General features: G+C 32.7%; 1 protein-coding gene across 2 annotated transcripts in view; it reads right to left on the bottom strand.

Annotated features, from left to right (window-relative positions):
- Positions 1 to 17,429, bottom strand: part of LOC143246779 (uncharacterized) — a 32,574-nt gene extending 15,145 nt beyond the window's left edge. Inside the window, exons 1-7 of one of the 2 annotated variants that reach the window (XM_076493930.1) lie at positions 17,290 to 17,394; positions 14,263 to 15,523; positions 13,226 to 13,355; positions 9,618 to 9,753; positions 8,747 to 8,836; positions 6,559 to 6,706; positions 1,584 to 1,659 (exon numbers count right to left, since the gene is read on the bottom strand). In XM_076493930.1, the coding sequence (XP_076350045.1) occupies positions 1,584 to 1,659; positions 6,559 to 6,706; positions 8,747 to 8,836; positions 9,618 to 9,753; positions 13,226 to 13,333 (558 nt within the window). In that variant the 5' untranslated portion in view covers positions 13,334 to 13,355; positions 14,263 to 15,523; positions 17,290 to 17,394. Of the gene's footprint in view, positions 1 to 1,583; positions 1,660 to 6,558; positions 6,707 to 8,746; positions 8,837 to 9,617; positions 9,754 to 13,225; positions 13,356 to 14,262; positions 15,524 to 17,289 lie in introns of both variants that reach the window. The other variant, XM_076493929.1, reaches the window with a different exon arrangement.
- Positions 17,430 to 19,578: the final 2,149 nt, after the last annotated feature.

The raw sequence follows: 19,578 nt of genomic DNA, 5'->3' as shown, positions 1-19,578 counted from the left end.
AGAAATAAGGTACCAGTACACAAAGGTATGCAGACTGCTGTTCAGAGTCTTCCGAGCATAGTCACTGGGGGTGGGGGGTCCACTGGGAATAGGATCTGAGAAAAAGGAAAAAAACTTCACTGAACCAAACAAGGAGGTGCACCACAAAGATGACCATAGGTAAATAAAATGCAGAACCTTCCCTGAGAGATTCACTCCCCACATACAAGAACCCACCTTGATAGATGTGTCAGGATTTCAAAAAATGAGATGTTTGCAAATCTGATTACTTGATCACTATTATCACTGGAAGAGAAACATTTTTTCATTAGTTAACATACAAATATGCCTGACGGTCCAAAGTTTTTCTAAACAGTTTTATAATATGTTCTAGATCTGGACATTTAGTTGACAGGTATTATGAAATCAGCTAATTTACATAAATAAACATGTTCTAGACAAACACACAGATTGAGATTGAATAAGAGAGTTGAACTGCACTTCCCTGGCTTGTTCCTTGATAAATATTGCTTTCTCAGCCATTACAACATACATTCACCTCTGAATATACACTAGCAAATTTTATACCATATGATAAGACAGTTGATCATCAGAAAGTCTGGGTGATATGAACTCAACCTACCTATTTAAGTTTTTACCTTCCTTTAACAACATTCAATAGTCTAGTCTCTCCAACTTCTGATGGGAAGGCTAAAGCAGTTTCTTGTTGTCTTTGAAATAATACACTAGGAAATGTTATCTTCTTCCCTTCAGCATTTATATCAAGTAGGTTTATTCACCTCCATGGTATCTTTTTATATCATAACCTGAAAGGAAAGAAAACACTTGGCACATGTTATGATGGAATTATACAATACAGATGTAATGGAAACAAGATGTAAGCATGTCATCATACAAATATTAAAAACAAAAAATTAAATATACTAATTTTGTTAATATTTTCACCACTGTAACCTTGAATGACATTGTAGATTAAATACCAAGTCAGACTACAATATTTGATTATTCTGAATCAAATACAACACATCTAGATGGAATACAAGATTTTGTTTACATATGATTAGAGTGACTAAGGACAAATACAAAAACAGTATCTTGCCATTCAATAACTTTGGTCATATAGAAGACATCTGCAAGAGGTAACAAAATATTCCACACGAAGTGTACTTCAGGATTTTGGTTAGCTGACTATAATTATAGTTTTACCAATTTATAAACAAATAAAATGCTATAAAGCATATTTATTGAGTTCAGCCAGCCACGGTTTACTTTGGCTTATACCTCTTGGTTTCCAACATTTCAACGATCAAATTCAAGTGACTTCAGAATTTCAATTACCATTCAAGTTTTAAACTGTAAACAACCTTACCGTTCCACTAAAGTTCTATAAAGTTATTTATTGCTAGTAGTATTATTGTTATTATTATATATAACTTTTTTTTCCCACTAAAGAAGTTGAATAAGTTATAAACTAGTTTTAGCCATAATTAAACAGAGGAAAACTATGCACCAACCAGATATAAAAAAAACTGAGACAACTGTAACAGTGAAAAGCTGATAAAATATTTAAACTCTAGACACACCTCAGGCTGAACTCTTGGTTGGCGCAATCCTTTTGGTTTTGTGACGACCTCTTCTTTCTTAAGATCCACCTGTGATCTGGAAAGCCCAACAAAAGTTAATTCTTACTTAAACAATATCTACTTAATTAATGAACTATGTTAGAAGGTTTTTAAATATCTTGTCAAACACACACTGAAAACATTCTGAATATTTTATTTTTTATGTACTCGTTAATTCACAAACAAAAAAAGAAACCAAAAACTTTGTAGAACCAATGCTACATAATATAAATCACGTTTTCTACTAACCTCCCATTTCTTTCAAAACGAAGATAAATTACTTACTTCAGAGCTGATTCAAGAAGTTAACACTAAAAGTACACCATACATCACAAGATTTGTGAAAGAAACCACAAGATACCCACAGCATGTGGATTCAAATAGAGTTGAAACTGAAGGAAAGAAGTCAGAGATGAAAGTTACTTACCTGAGAAATTCATAGGACAAGAGATCTTCTGTCAGCTGACAGGGTGGATTCAAGACAGACACACAGAGGCTAGCAGGTAAGTTTATAAAACAACAAAGATGAAAACTTGAAACCAACTGACTGGAGGGAAGGGATATGATCATAGAGATAAGATAACAAAAAAAAACTGTTTTAAGGAGAAGACCATAATACTTAAAAAACAAACAAACCAGTTTCTGTAAGAAATCTGAGGATAAACTATAGTATCACACAACGTACTCTTAACACTAAAGAATGATAGTGAAACAATATAAGATCTAGATTTTGAAAAGATGACTTACAGTTGCTGTGACAAATCTGAAAAGTTGTTAAAGCATTCAAATATGATTTGAGTAAGAAACACTACAATCTCTTATATTATATGAAAAGGGAACACTTAAGACTAACAATCCACAATAATCACTATACAGTGAAAAACAAACTAGCTAGTTTGAACAAGACAACAGAACAATCCAAAAGTGTAAACAAACCTTACTACAGCTTATGGTAAACATACAGTAAAACAAAATCCTTCAACATAACAAAATTAAAACTACACCACCTCTTTACATGATCAAGCAACCAAAGAAAAATCCAGGTTATCTTAATTGAGTGCAGCTGTCAGTTGTGATGAACAAACTATAAAATCAGAAGTGTTTAATGTAAGAGATAAATAATTCACCCCGTAAAACTAAATTTAAGTCATCGTCAAAGCTACAAACACAAGTCAAAAGTTTGTTGAATGTTTTTTTCCTGGATATTTTCTAATGTTTCCATTTTGTTCAAACTCCACTGAATGTAGATCAGAGTAATGACCTCATTATATATAATTAGTTCAATACATTACAAATCTTCATTTAATCAGCAATAGCCTAATAAGAAGAAATAATTATAGAAGATTAGTTTCAAAAAGTAAAGACAACAAGACTGTCCAAATTAAGTACTACATTCATGATGAGAGAAACCAACAAAACAATGTTTTGACCTGAAGTTAACCTGAAGATGACCTATGAAGGTCAAAACTTTTTTCTGTACATTATTTTAACTACAGTTTTAACACCCATACCAGTCATCTTGAGAGTACATTAACACCACGTTAAACAACCTGGGTAAGATTACATCAGTTACTATTAGAATACAGTAATACAACGTTAAACAACCTGGGTAAGATTACATCAGTTACTATTAGAATACAGTAATACAACGTTAAACAACCTGGGTAAGATTACATCAGTTACTATCAGAATACAGTAATACAACGTTAAACAACCTGGGTAAGATTACATCAGTTACTATCAGAATACAGTAATACTACGTTAAACAACCTGGGTAAGATTACATCAGTTACTATCAGAATACAGTAATACTACGTTAAACAATCTGGGTAAGATTACATCAGTTACTATTAGAATACAGTAATACTACGTTAAACAACCTGGGTAAGATTACATCAGTTACTATTAGAATACAGTAATACTACGTTAAACAACCTGGGTAAGATTACATCAGTTACTATTAGAATACAGTAATACTACGTTAAACAACCTGGGTAAGATTACATCAGTTACTATTAGAATACAGTAATACAACGTTAAACAACCTGGGTAAGATTACATCAGTTACTATTAGAATACAGTAATACAACGTTAAACAATCTGGGTAAGATTACATCAGTTACTATTAGAATACAGTAATACTACGTTAAACAATCTGGGTAAGATTACATCAGTTACTATTAGAATACAGTAATACTACGTTAAACAATCTGGGTAAGATTACATCAGTTACTATTAGAATACAGTAATACTACGTTAAACAATCTGGGTAAGATTACATCAGTTACTATTAGAATACAGTAATACTACGTTAAACAATCTGGGTAAGATTACATCAGTTACTATTAGAATACAGTAATACTACGTTAAACAATCTGGGTAAGATTACATCAGTTACTATTAGAATACAGTAATACTACGTTAAACAATCTGGGTAAGATTACATCAGTTACTATTAGAATACAGTAATACTACGTTAAACAATCTGGGTAAGATTACATCAGTTACTATTAGAATACAGTAATACTACGTTAAACAATCTGGGTAAGATTACATCAGTTACTATTAGAATACAGTAATACTAATGTTAAACAATCTGGGTAAGATTACATCAGTTACTATTAGAATACAGTAATACTACGTTAAACAATCTGGGTAAGATTACATCAGTTACTATTAGAATACAGTAATACTACGTTAAACAATCTGGGTAAGATTACATCAGTTACTATTAGAATACAGTAATACTACGTTAAACAATCTGGGTAAGATTACATCAGTTACTATTAGAATACAGTAATACTACGTTAAACAACCTGGGTAAGATTACATCAGTTACTATTTGAATACAGTAATACTACGTTAAACAATCTGGGTAAGATTACATCAGTTACTATTAGAATACAGTAATACTACGTTAAACAATCTGGGTAAGATTACATCAGTTACTATTAGAATACAGTAATACTACGTTAAACAATCTGGGTAAGATTACATCAGTTACTATTAGAATACAGTAATACTACGTTAAACAATCTGGGTAAGATTACATCAGTTACTATTAGAATACAGTAATACTACGTTAAACAATCTGGGTAAGATTACATCAGTTACTATTTCCATACAGTAGAACTTTAGTCCTCACACTTACTCTTCATTAGTTACTATTACAATACAGTAGAACTTTAGTCCTCACACTTACTCTTCATTAGTTACTATTTCCATACAGTAGAACTTTAGTCCTCACACTTACTCTTCATTAGTTACTATTACAATACAGTAGAACTTTAGTCCTCACACTTACTCTTGATTAGTTACTATTACCATACAGTAGAACATTAGTCCTCACAATTACTCTTCATTAGTTACTATTTCCATACAGTAGAACATTAGTCCTCACACTTACTCTTCATTAGTTACTATTTCCATACAGTGGAACTTTAGTCCTCACACTTACTCTTCATTAGTTACTATTACCATACAGTGGAACATTAGTCCTCACACTCACTCTTCATTAGTTACTATTTCCATACAGTAGAACTTTAGTCCTCACACTTACTCTTCATTAGTTACTATTTCCATACAGTAGAACTTTAGTCCTCACACTTACTCTTCATTAGTTACTATTACCATACAGTAGAACTTTAGTCCTCACACTTACTCTTCATTAGTTACTATTACCATACAGTAGAACTTTAGTCCTCACACTTACTCTTCATTAGTTACTATTACCATACAGTAGAACATTAGTCCTCACACTTACTCTTCATTAGTTACTATTTCCATACAGTAGAACATTAGTCCTCACACTTACTCTTCATTAGTTACTATTTCCATACAGTAGAACATTAATCCTCACACTTACTCTTCATTAGCTACTATTTCCATACAGTAGAACATTAGTCCTCACACTTACTCTTCATTAGTTACTATTTCCATACAGTAGAACTTTAGTCCTCACACTTACTCTTCATTAGTTACTATTTCCATACAGTAGAACTTTAGTCCTCACACTTACTCTTCATTAGTTACTATTTCCATACAGTAGAACTTTAGTCCTCACACTTACTCTTCATTAGTTACCATTTCCATACAGTAGAACTTTAGTCCTCACACTTACTCTTCATTAGTTACTATTTCCATACAGTAGAACTTTAGTCCTCACACTTACTCTTCATTAGTTACTATTACCATACAGTAGAACTTTAGTCCTCACACTTACTCTTCATTAGTTACTATTACCATACAGTAGAACATTAGTCCTCACAATTACTCTTCATTAGTTACTATTTCCATACAGTAGAACATTAGTCCTCACACTTACTCTTCATTAGTTACTATTTCCATACAGTAGAACTTTAGTCCTCACACTTACTCTTCATTAGTTACTATTTCCATACAGTGGAACTTTAGTCCTCACACTTACTCTTCATTAGTTACTATTACCATACAGTGGAACTTCAGTCCTCACACTTACTCTTCATTAGTTACTATTACCATACAGTAGAACATTAGTCCTCACACTTACTCTTCATTAGTTACTATTTCCATGCAGTAGAACTTTAGTCCTCACACTTACTCTTCATTAGTTACTATTTCCATACAGTAGAACTTTAGTCCTCACACTTACTCTTCATTAGTTACCATTTCCATACAGTAGAACTTTAGTCCTCACACTTACTCTTCATTAGTTACTATTACCATACAGTAGAACTTTAGTCCTCACACTTACTCTTCATTAGTTACTATTTCCATACAGTAGAACTTTAGTCCTAACACTTACTCTTCATTAGTTACTATTTCCATACAGTAGAACTTTAGTCCTAACACTTACTCTTCATTAGTTACTATTTCCATACAGTAGAACTTTAGTCCTCACACTTACTCTTCATTAGTTACTATTACCATACAGTAGAACTTTAGTCCTAACACTTACTCCTCATTGTTGTATCCTCGTTTGTGCATTTCCCGATAATATTTCTTCCTCTCGGCAGGTTTTAATCCACATAACGACATGTCTGGGAAAATTCCATTTTTGTTTGCTTGAGAAGGATCATATCCTGGGGCGTGATCATCGCCAACTTCTGAAATGAATACATGAACCGTCTGAAGAAACTCCTTCAGTTTAAAATTATTGTTAATTACATTGTTTTTTTTTTTTTTTTACTATTTTACTTTAATAGGTAATCTTCTCCACAAAGAAGTTTTTTCACTTTCACACAAAACCAAAAAACGATACCTTCAAGAGTTGATGTTTTTTACAATTACACAAAATGGTTTTGTTACTTTCAAACTTTCAAGTACAGTTAACTGCTGATGGTAGATAGCATGTCTCTCTGATGGAAGTTTTATTTTAACATTGTATTATTAAACACTTTATTTTAGTTCAGATCTGTGGAGTTGTGTTATGTGCAACTAACCTTTATAAAACACTACAATCAAATAGAAAATCAAGAACAGTTAAATTTTTTAGCCATTGTGTCTAAAGACGGCTGCATGGAGTTACTATAACTTATTGAACTATAAGTCTAATGGAGGATGAGATGAATGATACACTTAACACTTTGCAATACAATAGCACCAACGAATGGTTTGAAAAGACAGATCAATTCAATAACCCAGTCCTGGTCTGAATAAACAATCTGGTTGGCCAGCAGTTTCCCCACAACCTCGTCCTGGTCTGAATGAACAATCTGGTTGGCCAGCAGTTTCCCCACAACCTCGTCCTGGTCTGAATATACAATCTGGTTGACCAAACTGTAGATCTTGAAAGCCAATTATTTCTTAAAAGAATGGTACTACTTATAATTTAAAAACATTAGAGTAGAACATAAAAGTTGAACTCTGTTCATCAAGTCATTTTGATGTCAAGACAAAACAGCACAATGAAAACATTTTCTCATACAGGAATTCACAGAAAAAGTAAATTAATAGAATTAGTTTTTAAAGAACTGTTCATTTTCCAAATTTCTTCCATGAAGTAAAAACACTACAATTAGCAGCTGTTATCACCTATACTAATTAATAACCTAACATCCACCTGCAATGCCCCATTTATACTTTCACTCCTAAGACGTGCCTGGCAATGATCAGTTGCAAACTCTTTCTTAACCTGAAGACGACCTAAGAAGGTAATACCCGTACCAGCCTTTCTAAGATGCAGATGATAGCATAGTTACACCAAACACTACTGCTACATCAGCTGAAAATTGTTCAAACTCAGTGTGAAGAGGCCTGTTTACTTTATGACAATAGATCAGGAATATAATGCCAAACCACTGCTAACAGAACCTTAATGAAGACAAATTCATACTGTTTAGGTGTTTATGTTTAACCCTGACTCAAATATCAACTGGTCTACAAGACTGTCTTTGTCCCCAATTTTGTAATTAATACACAAAAATGAAGTGTTCATAGGACTTTCACTGTAGTCAAAACCAAATCCCTGCAAGATTGGCAGCAAAGCCAGATAGACATAACTGAAAATACAAATAAAAATTACACAAAATTTTTTTGTAAACAGCCACACTACTCCGCAGCATCATGTGGACTACATTCTCCAAGTTTGAGTTTTATCCAGTTGACATCAGAACCATATAAATCAAATAACAGTAATATTCACCACTGTATGTGAGGGACAAGTACCTGTGGTTTCACAACACACCTAGATGATAAACAGGTGTAGAGTTCAACTAGTTTTATACATTAAGCACCTTACTGACCATTGTATGTGAGGGACAAGTATCAGTGATTTAATACCACACCTAAATGATAAACAGGTGTAGATTTCAACTAGTTTTATATGTGAAGCACCTTACTAACTATTGTATGTGAGGGACAAGAACCTGTGGTTTCACACCACATCTAGCTATTTCACATGTATGAAATACCGCAATATATAAATTGAAAAGAGAAGTTGAAAACAACATTTTGTATACTTATCAAAAGAATGAGTGTTTATCATGTTTAATAGTTAACCAGAAAAAACAAACCAGACATACTGACTGTAAAACAGACACTTGGCAAGTCTACAGATTTACAATCAGGGGTTCAATTCCCCTCGGTGGGCTCAGCAGATAGCCTGATGCGACTTTGCTATAAGAAAAACACCAATAAAATGTTACCATTATCCCAGTTCTCAGTTGGCACATGTTGAATTGTGGAGTGATAAGGTGGTACACTTGCATTTCCTCTGAATCTATTATCTTCATCATCTATGAAATGTAAACAATATTATAAGCAACCAATGAAAATGGGAAAACAATCTTTACCTCAAATTTCAACAACAATGGCTTACAAAGTTATATTATTGTCGAAACAAGAAATACATCAAGATTTAAGAAGAAATTCACTGGTAATAAGTGGAATTTTTAGATTGTCTCAGTAATATTATTTGGATTGTATCCACAAACTGTCTTATACACCCTTTACTTAGCACATTAGAGACATGTTTAGTTTCAAGTGTTATCACTAGTTAATGATGCAAGTCTTGTGAAATAATAAGCTCACAGTAATTACATTCAGTGAGATTTAGGATAATTTTGTATTAAGTACATTACGGTACTTTAGTAACAGTTAAAAAATATTTTGTTGCACAGTGAAAGAAAAACTTGACATTATGTTATAAAAGGTGTTGTAATAAAATTATTTCAGCATTGCATAAAAATTGTGAATTACTCACAAGATATCAAAACATGGATAAAAAATGAATTAAAAATACAAAGATTGCCTTTATATTTTCAAATTAATTTACAAGACTGTACATGTGTATACAAACCATTCTTTAATACACAATGAAATAAAAATTAAACTTGTATAATAGAATTTTTTGTTGTTAAATTAGCTCGTGATGAGATCGTATATGAAACTAATGTATAATATTCAGTACGTTAAAAGCTAATACAGAATACACGTGTATATATCAGAGTATTATTTATGCTTCACTCATTTAATATTTAAAGAAGTCAAGGAAAATGTGGTATAAAAGTTTGTTACCATTAGCTGATATTGCAATTTCTCGGTCCACTGGTGCTCGATCTGGACAATTCATGATATGATCTTGTTTTAATTCCTTCTCAATACGATGCTGAGCATTAAAAGGACATGTTTCTAGCTGCCGATCTTGATACAGCTTGAAAAAAGTAAATTTATTAGAAAACCATTTCAAATACAATAAACACAGTTCTCCTTCAAGGACCATCCTCAACCAACATAATCTTAAATGTAATAAAGTTTAATTATTTACTCAGTACCTTATGTTTCAAATGTTAATCTGGCAAGAACTGCTCTGTGAAGACAGTAACAAGGATCAAAGACAGTTTCTTCTCGATAGGCTGGTGTGTGATGGAGTTTCCACAAATAGAGCTTTAATGAAAATTTATCTGAATGCTTTCAAAAGACGTACATTGCTGGCCAAACTCTTAAGGCCAATCAACATAAATAAAAATATGCATTTTGCATTGTTAGACTCAACCAATTATTTGAGTAGAGCTTCAAAAGATGAAAATAAGAAAAGGGAAAATAAAATATAAACTTTTTTGGCATTTTATAGGGAAAATGTGAAAACTATGAAATTAGCCTAAATACTAGCTGGTCAAAAGTTTAAGACCACACCAAAAAGAAGTCCTAAACAGGGTAGGAAATGTCCAACAAGAGGTCTCAGTAGCGAGTTGCACAGCCATCATTGCAAATAACTACAAACGTACCCTTTGGCATAGTCAATGTATGCATTTGCAGAAGGCTGGCTGGAATGTTATTCCAAGGGGTGAAGATGGCTTCACGAAGATCATGCACTGTTTGGAATTGACGTCCATTTCTCTAAACTTCCCTTGCCATCTACCTCCAAACATTGCATTGTTAGACTCAACCACTTATTTTAGTAGAGCTTGGAAAGATGAAAATAAGAATTGACGTCCATTTCTATAGACTTTCCTTGCCATCCACCCCCAAACATTTTCAATGGGGTCCAGATCGGGCGAACATGCTGGATGGTCCAAAAGAATCACATTATTCGCCATCAAAAAGTCCTTTGTCCTGCAGTCATTGTGGATTGCAGTGTTGTCCTGCTGAAAGATCCAGTTACTTCCACACAAGCGAGGGCCTTCAGTCAACAAGGATGCTCTCTCCAACATGCCAATGTAGCCAGCTGCTGTATGACACCCCTGTATAACCTGAAGCATCCTCTGGTGGGATATCCTTATATTGCCAGTAATGTTATAAGCCATCTGGACCATCCAGGTTAAATGTTTTCTCATCAGAGAGCAAAACCTTTGTCCACTTTTCTACGTCCTACGTTTGGTGCTTCTCAGCAAAGTTTAACCGAGCTGTTTCGTGGTGTGGAAGGAGGCATGGCCTTTAAAGACATTTATGGTTTTCAAAGCCTTTCTCTCATAGATGCTGTCTTATTGTTCTTGAGCTGCATTCTGCATCTGTAAGGGCCTTAATCTCCTTCGATGATTGGCTGGTGTCTTGCTGGACAACCCGTCAAATCCTTCTGCTCAATGCTGGTGAAATTTTCTTGGGCAGACTACTTGAAATTCTCATTCTGTATCCCTCAGGGTCTTTTAAGAAATTTGCAACAGCAGTTTTATTATGCCCAATCTCATCAGCGATGGCAAGTTGAGAGAGACCTTGCTTTTGCAACTCAACAATTCTGCCATGTTCAAACTCTGTCAACGTTTTAGCCTTTGCCATATTTTTACCCAATGTAACATAGAAGATGTTGACAATGCTAATGCTTGAACACAAGTGACTAAATTTCATTACGTGTTTACCGATTAACGCTTCGTTTCAGTATGGTCTTAAACCTTTGACCAGCTAGTATTTAGGCTAATTTCACAGTGTTCACATTTTCCCTACGAAATGCTGAAAAATATATACGTAAAAACAGCTCATTTGGGTTGAGAAAATTTTTTACGTAGAGGAGCGAACAACGTTTCAACCTTTTTCAGTCATTGTCAGGATCTCAAGGAAAGGATGAGGTAACTGACCAGAAGCTGATCACATGTTTGAAAGGGGGGGTTGTGTAACTGAGTGTTGGAATGTAGAGGGCATGCTTAGATGTTTAAATATATAAATTTATTTTTATTATTCATTAAAAATTTTCTTAACCCAAACGAGCTGTTCTTACATATATATTTCTCTACAAGTGGGTTTTCTCAACATCACTGATTATTATTTCATCAAATGTTAAAAATGTTTTTTTTATTTTCCCTTTTCTTATTTCCATCTTTCGAAGCTATACTCAAATAAGTGGTCGAGTCTAACAACGCAAAATGCATATTTTTTCTTTATGTTTATTGGCTGTAAGATTTTGGCCAGCAGTATATCTAGGGGCGAAATTAACTTTGCAAGACATTTGCCTTAGAACATGAGGGAGATAGTCTTGACTCAACACCTGTACCAGATGTCATCTTTCCTTGCCCAACCAAAACAAATTGCCTTATCACTACATAAGTTTGTTGTAACTGTTTATGTATTATTTAGTGAGAACTGATGGTTGTGTTGGTTGTTTGGTGGCTATTTTTATGTGTACTCCTGACATGATGGAATACACCAAGACTACATCTGAGAAACAATATAATGACGAAAAAAGGTTACTCTGCATTTTAAATGGCATTTAGAACTGTCACACTCAAGTTCCTGCTCTTTTATTGTTCCCATAGAGGAGACAACAATATATTCAGATTATACAATTGTTTCACTTACACGAGTCAAAAAACGTGGTGTTGTAAGTTGGAGTTGTGGTTTTAGTTTCATTTTTAAATTAAAAGGCTAACATACAAGATTCTTCCTATTATGAAACAAAAGTTATGTTACATAGAATAAATACAGAGCATTTCTTTACATTTCCCTGTGTAATAGTGTTGAGCACTGGGCATTTCATATTGTGCTAATATATAATTATCAAAATCAATCATTTAATATTGGAATAGAATGAAGTACAGCATTTGACATATTTAGGTATAATTTTTTTTTTCATAAAATGTACCAGAAGAGAATCATTTTGTACAAAATCAACTTATAATGTTTATTAAAATCACATCATGAAGTTAAACATTATTAATATCCTGTGAATCACACATAAAACAAATATTTAAACATAATCCAGTCAGACATTATTAATACCGTGTTTCTCCGATAATAAGACCTACCCATAAAATAAGACCTAGTGTGATTTTTGGGGATAGTTTTAATATAAGCCCTACCCTTAAAATAAGCCCTAGTTAAGAGTGGCAGGAAGAGAAAAGAAATAAAAAAAAAAATTAATTTATTAATTAGTTTAATAGTTAGTTAATTAATTTGTTTAGGTATTAATCAGTTAGTTTAATAGTTTAATAATAGTTTATTTTAAATGGTTAGTTTAATAGTTTTACTTTGTAACTTCATTTTTTTAATATATCAAAATAAGACATCCCCCAAAAATAAGCCCTAGTGTCATATTTTGGAGTGAAAATTAATATAAGCCCTGTCTTATATTCGGAGAAACACGGTATCCTGTGAACCATACATATAACAGACACTTCAACATAAATACAAGGACATAATTAACTTTAGGGACACTTAACAAATGCACTAAGCAGTTAATCTGGTTTTATACTCACTTTCTTACATTTCAGGATGTGGTTCTGGATTCGGCTTCTGGATACACGATGTGCCTTGTTATAAGGACAATTTACCATAGGGTCATCTCGAGTTTGAAATGTTGCCATCTTAACCTTCACCCCCAAAACACTAAATATCACAATTAACTTAGCGTTATATTTTGTAATAATTACTTTATGTTTTTCAAAATAATTTGAAATACTACAAAAAAATTTGTCACATAAATAAAGTTTATACACAAACACGCACGCTAAATAACATTTTACAGCACATATGTACAAGTCACCTGATTACTTACAAAATGTTTCTCTTGAGTTTACTATTACACAGACCTGTTATGTTTTTATTGTCTAGAAAGTTGTGCTCGTGTTAAAGTAATCACTGTCTGCTAACTTTCAGAAGGATATATATTTTCCTCTATCACAGAGTTTTCACAAAATGTCATATGTATTTTTAAGTAAGTGAATCATTTAAAGTCAGGTCACTCTTTTTACGTAAGCCAGTTCTTCACAACTGCTGGTTATAGATTTATCTCGACCAATCACAACATGAGAGTCCCATCGATTGTTCTAGAACTCTAATATAACAAACATAACAAAAATTGTTCATTATGGAAAAGGAATAATTTCTTCCAAGTACATTTTTACTTCAGTTTTTTTTAAATTCTTCCTGTGATTGAAAAAAAATAAATTTTATGTTTGAAATCTACATAAGCAAGTTATAGCAAATTTATTATTAAAATCAAAATAGCTTTTATGAAGTTTAAATTCACAGGTCTGTGTTATTTCTATTATTATTGTGTGAAAATACACTATGTAAAGTATTTCAAAATTAAAGATACAAAAGCTACAAGTTTACTGTAAAAAAAAAAAAAAAAGCAAACAAGCCATCATTGTACTAAAACTCCACAAAGTACGTAATAACAGAAGTAAACAGATGAGGGTCCCATGTACTCCACTTACCAAACACTAAAAATATCCAAACCATTAAAATAATTACATTTTATATTCCACAAACTTATCTGAATAATACTTACAATAGGGTTCTAGTACTGCAACCTCAATCAGTCATTGTTATGGTTTAGAAACATAGCTATAGTTAGTTTAATATCATATAATTAACATTGGTTTGAGATGCACTGAGATACTACTGTTCTGTGTCTTCCTTGAACTAATTTTGTACCCCAATGGGGTATATATACTCCAAGTTGAACCCCAAGTCTATAAGATTGCCCAACCTAACTCTTTCAGTAACTTTTTTTCTTTTATAACTATATATTAATCACCACCACACTGTATATCACATTTTGACTCTTAATCCACTGGTTCTGGTTTTTCTGTATGTGCTAACCCTTGATAATTTTCTTTTTCCTCTAATTAGCTCGTGTATCAACCACCTAGCTAACTACTTAAATGTAGTCAATTGTATCTTAGTCTTAGCTGACTTCTGGAAAGTGTAGAATTCACTTTGACAAATGTATAAAGCTCCTTTTACCTTTCCATTTTCTCACATCTGATTTGTATTATTTTTGTGTTGATCCAGTTTATTGTATGCCCTTCTCTCATACGAGGGGAAACTATTGTGGAAAGACCAGTATTACAGTTGTATATATTACACTCCTGAATTCTATTTTTTTTGTATATCAGAATCACCTGCCCAGGGTTAATGAAAATTACACCTTTTATCTACACTTCATTGTTCACCTGATTTAATGTGTATTAACTGGAATCATATTGTTGTATAGTTTCTTAACACAAGTTTACCTAATCTAGGTTTTCAGAGAGAACTTCAACACTAGGAAATATTGCTTCATGTGTGTAATTTCTTCCTTCATCTTCTTTGGCAAGTGCTCCGAGTATTAAATGTTATGGAGGACTCTAGTGATTTGACTTTTCACTTTCTTATACATTACAAGTCTTGTTTGCATTTGATATTAGACAGACTTTCACACCTGACATCCATTGGACACCTATCTTTACAAAGTTTATAGGGTGTAATTTATAGTTCAGATATTCATCCATACCACAGGTTTCCCATAAACATTGGTGGTATGCAAGTTGTGTATTTGTGATGCTTGTTCCAATGAATGTAGATTTAGAACAATATTTTATCCATACACATGAAACTGTCCGAGAGGTTGGTGGAAACTGTTAGCAGGCAGCAGGTGTGGGTGATCGAACTTCCGACTGGCTCCACATCGGACGTTGAATTAACAGACCCGCAGCCAACCGCCCGGGCACTTGTCGCTATGATTACCGCTCCCTCCCTCATCAATGCCTAACAGCCTCACGTGTTCCCTACATGTAGATTTATAACAATATTTTATTTGTGAACTGTGCTGCCAAACATGGTTTGTTCTGATAGTTCCCAAATTATTGGTACTACAAAGTTTACATTTCAATTCTCTGAACTATAAACTTTAGTTATTCTGTAATCTTTATTTTTTATAGACTGCAATTTGTTTTCTGTGGTTGTTGTTACAATTAATTTCTTTACTGCATAATTAGATTCCACTGTGTTCCAAGATTTTTAATTCTCCATTAAGATATAACATGGTTTGACTTCTAACTACTTTATCAACCTGAAATGATTATAAAGTTTCCACGTATGTCCTTAAAATTTCTTAGAAACAATATTAAATAATGAAAACTCTGATTTTGAACAATAAAATTTGCAAAAAATGTACTGAAAATGATTCTTCAATACATGACAATAAAATTGACCAAAATGGTTTCAATAACAAGTGATGTGCATTCCAAAAGTAACACAAATATGTCAGTATTGATGGAAGAATCTAATACATAATTGAAAGTTCATATTATATGGATTGATTTTAATTAATACAAAGTGATTTATGTCTTACAAAGTAAATAAAAGCACATTTTAATTTGTTTTGTTTTTAATTGATTTATTAATAGTTTTAGTTTAGAGTACAAAACAGATGAGACAGACCAATAGGTCCCATGTTGTCCTAAAACATTATATTAAAACCATTAACACTGGCTTGAAATTATTTCAAAACTAGTATGACCTAGTTGAAAGCAGCCTGATTAAGAGAGTTACTGGACAAAAATAGTATTTACTTATAGAACCAAAGAAGAAAGTTAAAATGTAGAAAGTAGACAATTTATTGAGCACCTTAAATAATGGAAACAGTGTATGTATACATTGATACATATATTTTATTGTTGGACATTCTGAAATAATTAGTTATGTCAGGTGTAAAGACATGTAAGTCATATGTTCACATACACTCTCTTGATCTCTCTGGAAATACAATACAACAGTTTGGAATTTGTCAAACTACTGCTCCTTAAAGAACACCTTTTATATACACCATTCCTGGATCTACCTGAATTAATTTGGTGAATAAACTGTTTGTGCACAGATTTTCAAGAGTCTTTGGAAGTAAAAATTAATACTAATAGTGATTAGCAGTATTAATTATGAGGCATAACATTTTTAATCTTTAAACCCAATCTTAAATGGTTATATAAAATATTTAAAAAAAAGATAGAAAAGCCATAAATTGTCTTAAGTAGTTCCTTCTCAATTTATATCATTAAAATTATTCTAAAAAACAAATATATAACCCTCATGTCTATAATACAATCGGTGAGAAATCCCACTCAATACAAACTGGTACTAGTAGTAAATAATCACGTTAAATTCAACACATCTGGGCTGAATCTACTAGTTCGTTAACAGAAGATTGTCTTTTACGAGTTCCATACGTATGTACGGTTTCAACTTGAGATTACAATCACTTGTATTACCTTATTATTATTGTTTGTTTTTTAAAATACTGTTTGTGTTTACAGAGATCTAAACAGGTTGGAACTAGTCTGTAATAGCTCTCAGTCGTATCACCCATTCACTCCTTTTGCTATTACTCCTTTAGTAACATTAGTATTAATATTAACTGATGTAATACTACTAACCCTATATTAATATTCTTCAGTTGTTACAAAATAATATCTGCAAGAAGAAAAATACAATGTTATAAGTATCAATAAACTTCGAAATTATTTTAATATCGTTGTAAATAATGTTTTAATCTTACCTGCTATTACAAGCAGTCACTACAGACAACTTAGGCTTAACAAAAGTAGACAGGCCTCTTCCACAACTTTCTCAGAAATATGCCAGTTTTTCACGAAAAAAACAAACAGAATTCTACTATTTAAGCATGTGATGTATAAGAGTAACGTAGATGGCGTCAGTGCAAAACCAAAACAACTCTTGTTGTCGTTTTATTTATTCGTAACAGAGAAATTTTCATGTTAATTTATTTGTTCAACATTTCGATTTAATTCTTAATTACAACTTTACGTTATCTGAAGTTATAACCGTTACATGTAAGAATTAAACCACGTACAAGAATATAATATGCATGTGATAATTTCTGTTATTACAAAGCTCGAGGAAAGTGCATAAACAATAAAAGAGCTATTACCGTAAAAGGAAAGAACATCTTACATTTCAAAATAGAGTTCTAAATAGAGAAGTTTTATAAAATCAGATAAACTAAGTAAATAATTTTTAAGCCATTGTCTTCAATTTTATTTATTTATTGAAAGTGATTCATAATATTTAGACCTAAGAATATATGGTCGAATTTTATGATAATTTAAAATTGCTGGGCTAACCGTCTGTGTTAAACGATGTTTTCAGATGTAATTAGTTCTAAAACAGGTAAGGTGTTATTGCAGTCGACGAACTAACACATCTCTTATATATGCAAAAACGGCTCGTTTGGGTTGAGAAAATATTTTACGTAGAAGAGCAAACAACGTTTCGACTTTCTTCGGTCATCGTCAGGTTTGTAAAGGTTTGAGAATTTTTAAATTGATAAGAAAATCTCTAAGTAAGTTTGGATGTTTGAATTTCGCGCAAAGCTACAAGAGGGCTATCTGCGCTAGCCGTCCCTAATTTAGCAGTTTGAAATTAGAGGAAAGGTAGCTCGTCATCACCACCCACTGCTAACTCTTGAGCTACTCCTTTAGTAACGAATAGTGGGATTGATTGTAACATTACGACACCCCCATGACTGAAAGAGCGAGCATGTTTGGTGTGACAGGGATTCGAGCCCGCGACCCTCAGATTACGAGTCGAGTGCCTTATCCACCTGGTCATGCCGGGCCCACTAAGTAGGAATGTTCCAGACTGAAAAAACAACAACATCATAATAAGTGGTTGAGTAGTTTAACAATGCAAAATGCATATTTTTTCTTTATGTTCATTGGCCTTAAGATTTTGGTCAGCGATGTATATATATATAATAACACAGACACACAAACACACACAAGACAATGTCATTCTGTCTTAGGGCAAGCGCATTTCTCACGTCACTGTTGGTCATGGTTCCTGAATATATCACGTGACCCACTATTGGGAAAAATTGCAGCTTACTTGTGTAGTATGTTAATGTAAAACCGACTTATCTATACGTATAAGCTTGATAATCCCGCTAAGAACTTCAGATTCGATCAAGAAGTAAGGAAAACAATAGTTATGGTCAGACCCACACGCTGATTAGCTGTTTCAAATGCTTTGGGGAGTGTAACAGAAACGTCATAGTTACACGAAGTGACATTAAAGGATGTGTTGCTAGCGGCATGTTGCTAGATGTGGTATAGGATAATTAGGTTATCTATGATGAGTACACAGATAGTTCAAGAGTAGGCCTCAAAAGAATGATGTGATAAACAGAAAATAATGTGTCATCAAAGCCGTTTTACAAATATACTGGAAACCAGGTTTCCATACTCCTGGTAGGCAGAGCACAGTTAGCCAGCCTAATGTGTAGCTTTATGGCTAATTCCAGACAAATACAAATATACTAAATTATCTTTCACAGTCCCTGAAAAAGGACCGAGGAAACATTATAGTGAGACTTACCAGAGAGCATGATACTAGGGATGAGCGTTGTCACAAAGATGCTATAGGCAGACCGATCACAGTGTTACTGTAGTTTGATAAATCAAGAGGTCATCAAATTGTATACAAACCTCAACGTTTCTTAATTTATGTTTACTGTACGACTTCTATATTTATTTTACTTTCAGAAGTTTCTACAATACCTATCGTTTTTCTTTTATATGTAAAACTAGAGGCAACTACGTTAATAAATGATTTATGTGTATCGTAAAAATTGAGTAATTTACAATTAAAACCACTATCGTAATGAAACAAATATCATAATATAGCCGATAATCTGTATTTCATATATCACGTAAAAAGATTTGTCTCACATACGCGTAATTTAAGTAAATCCATTATTTAAGCATCCAAATTTGACAGCATAACCAATAATTTACCTTACATACATTATCTAATATTTTATGTATAA

This window comes from Tachypleus tridentatus, chromosome 3 (genome assembly GCF_004210375.1).
Source record: "Tachypleus tridentatus isolate NWPU-2018 chromosome 3, ASM421037v1, whole genome shotgun sequence".
Lineage (NCBI taxonomy): Eukaryota > Metazoa > Arthropoda > Merostomata > Xiphosura > Limulidae > Tachypleus > Tachypleus tridentatus.
This window is presented reverse-complemented; position numbering and strand designations above follow the sequence as displayed.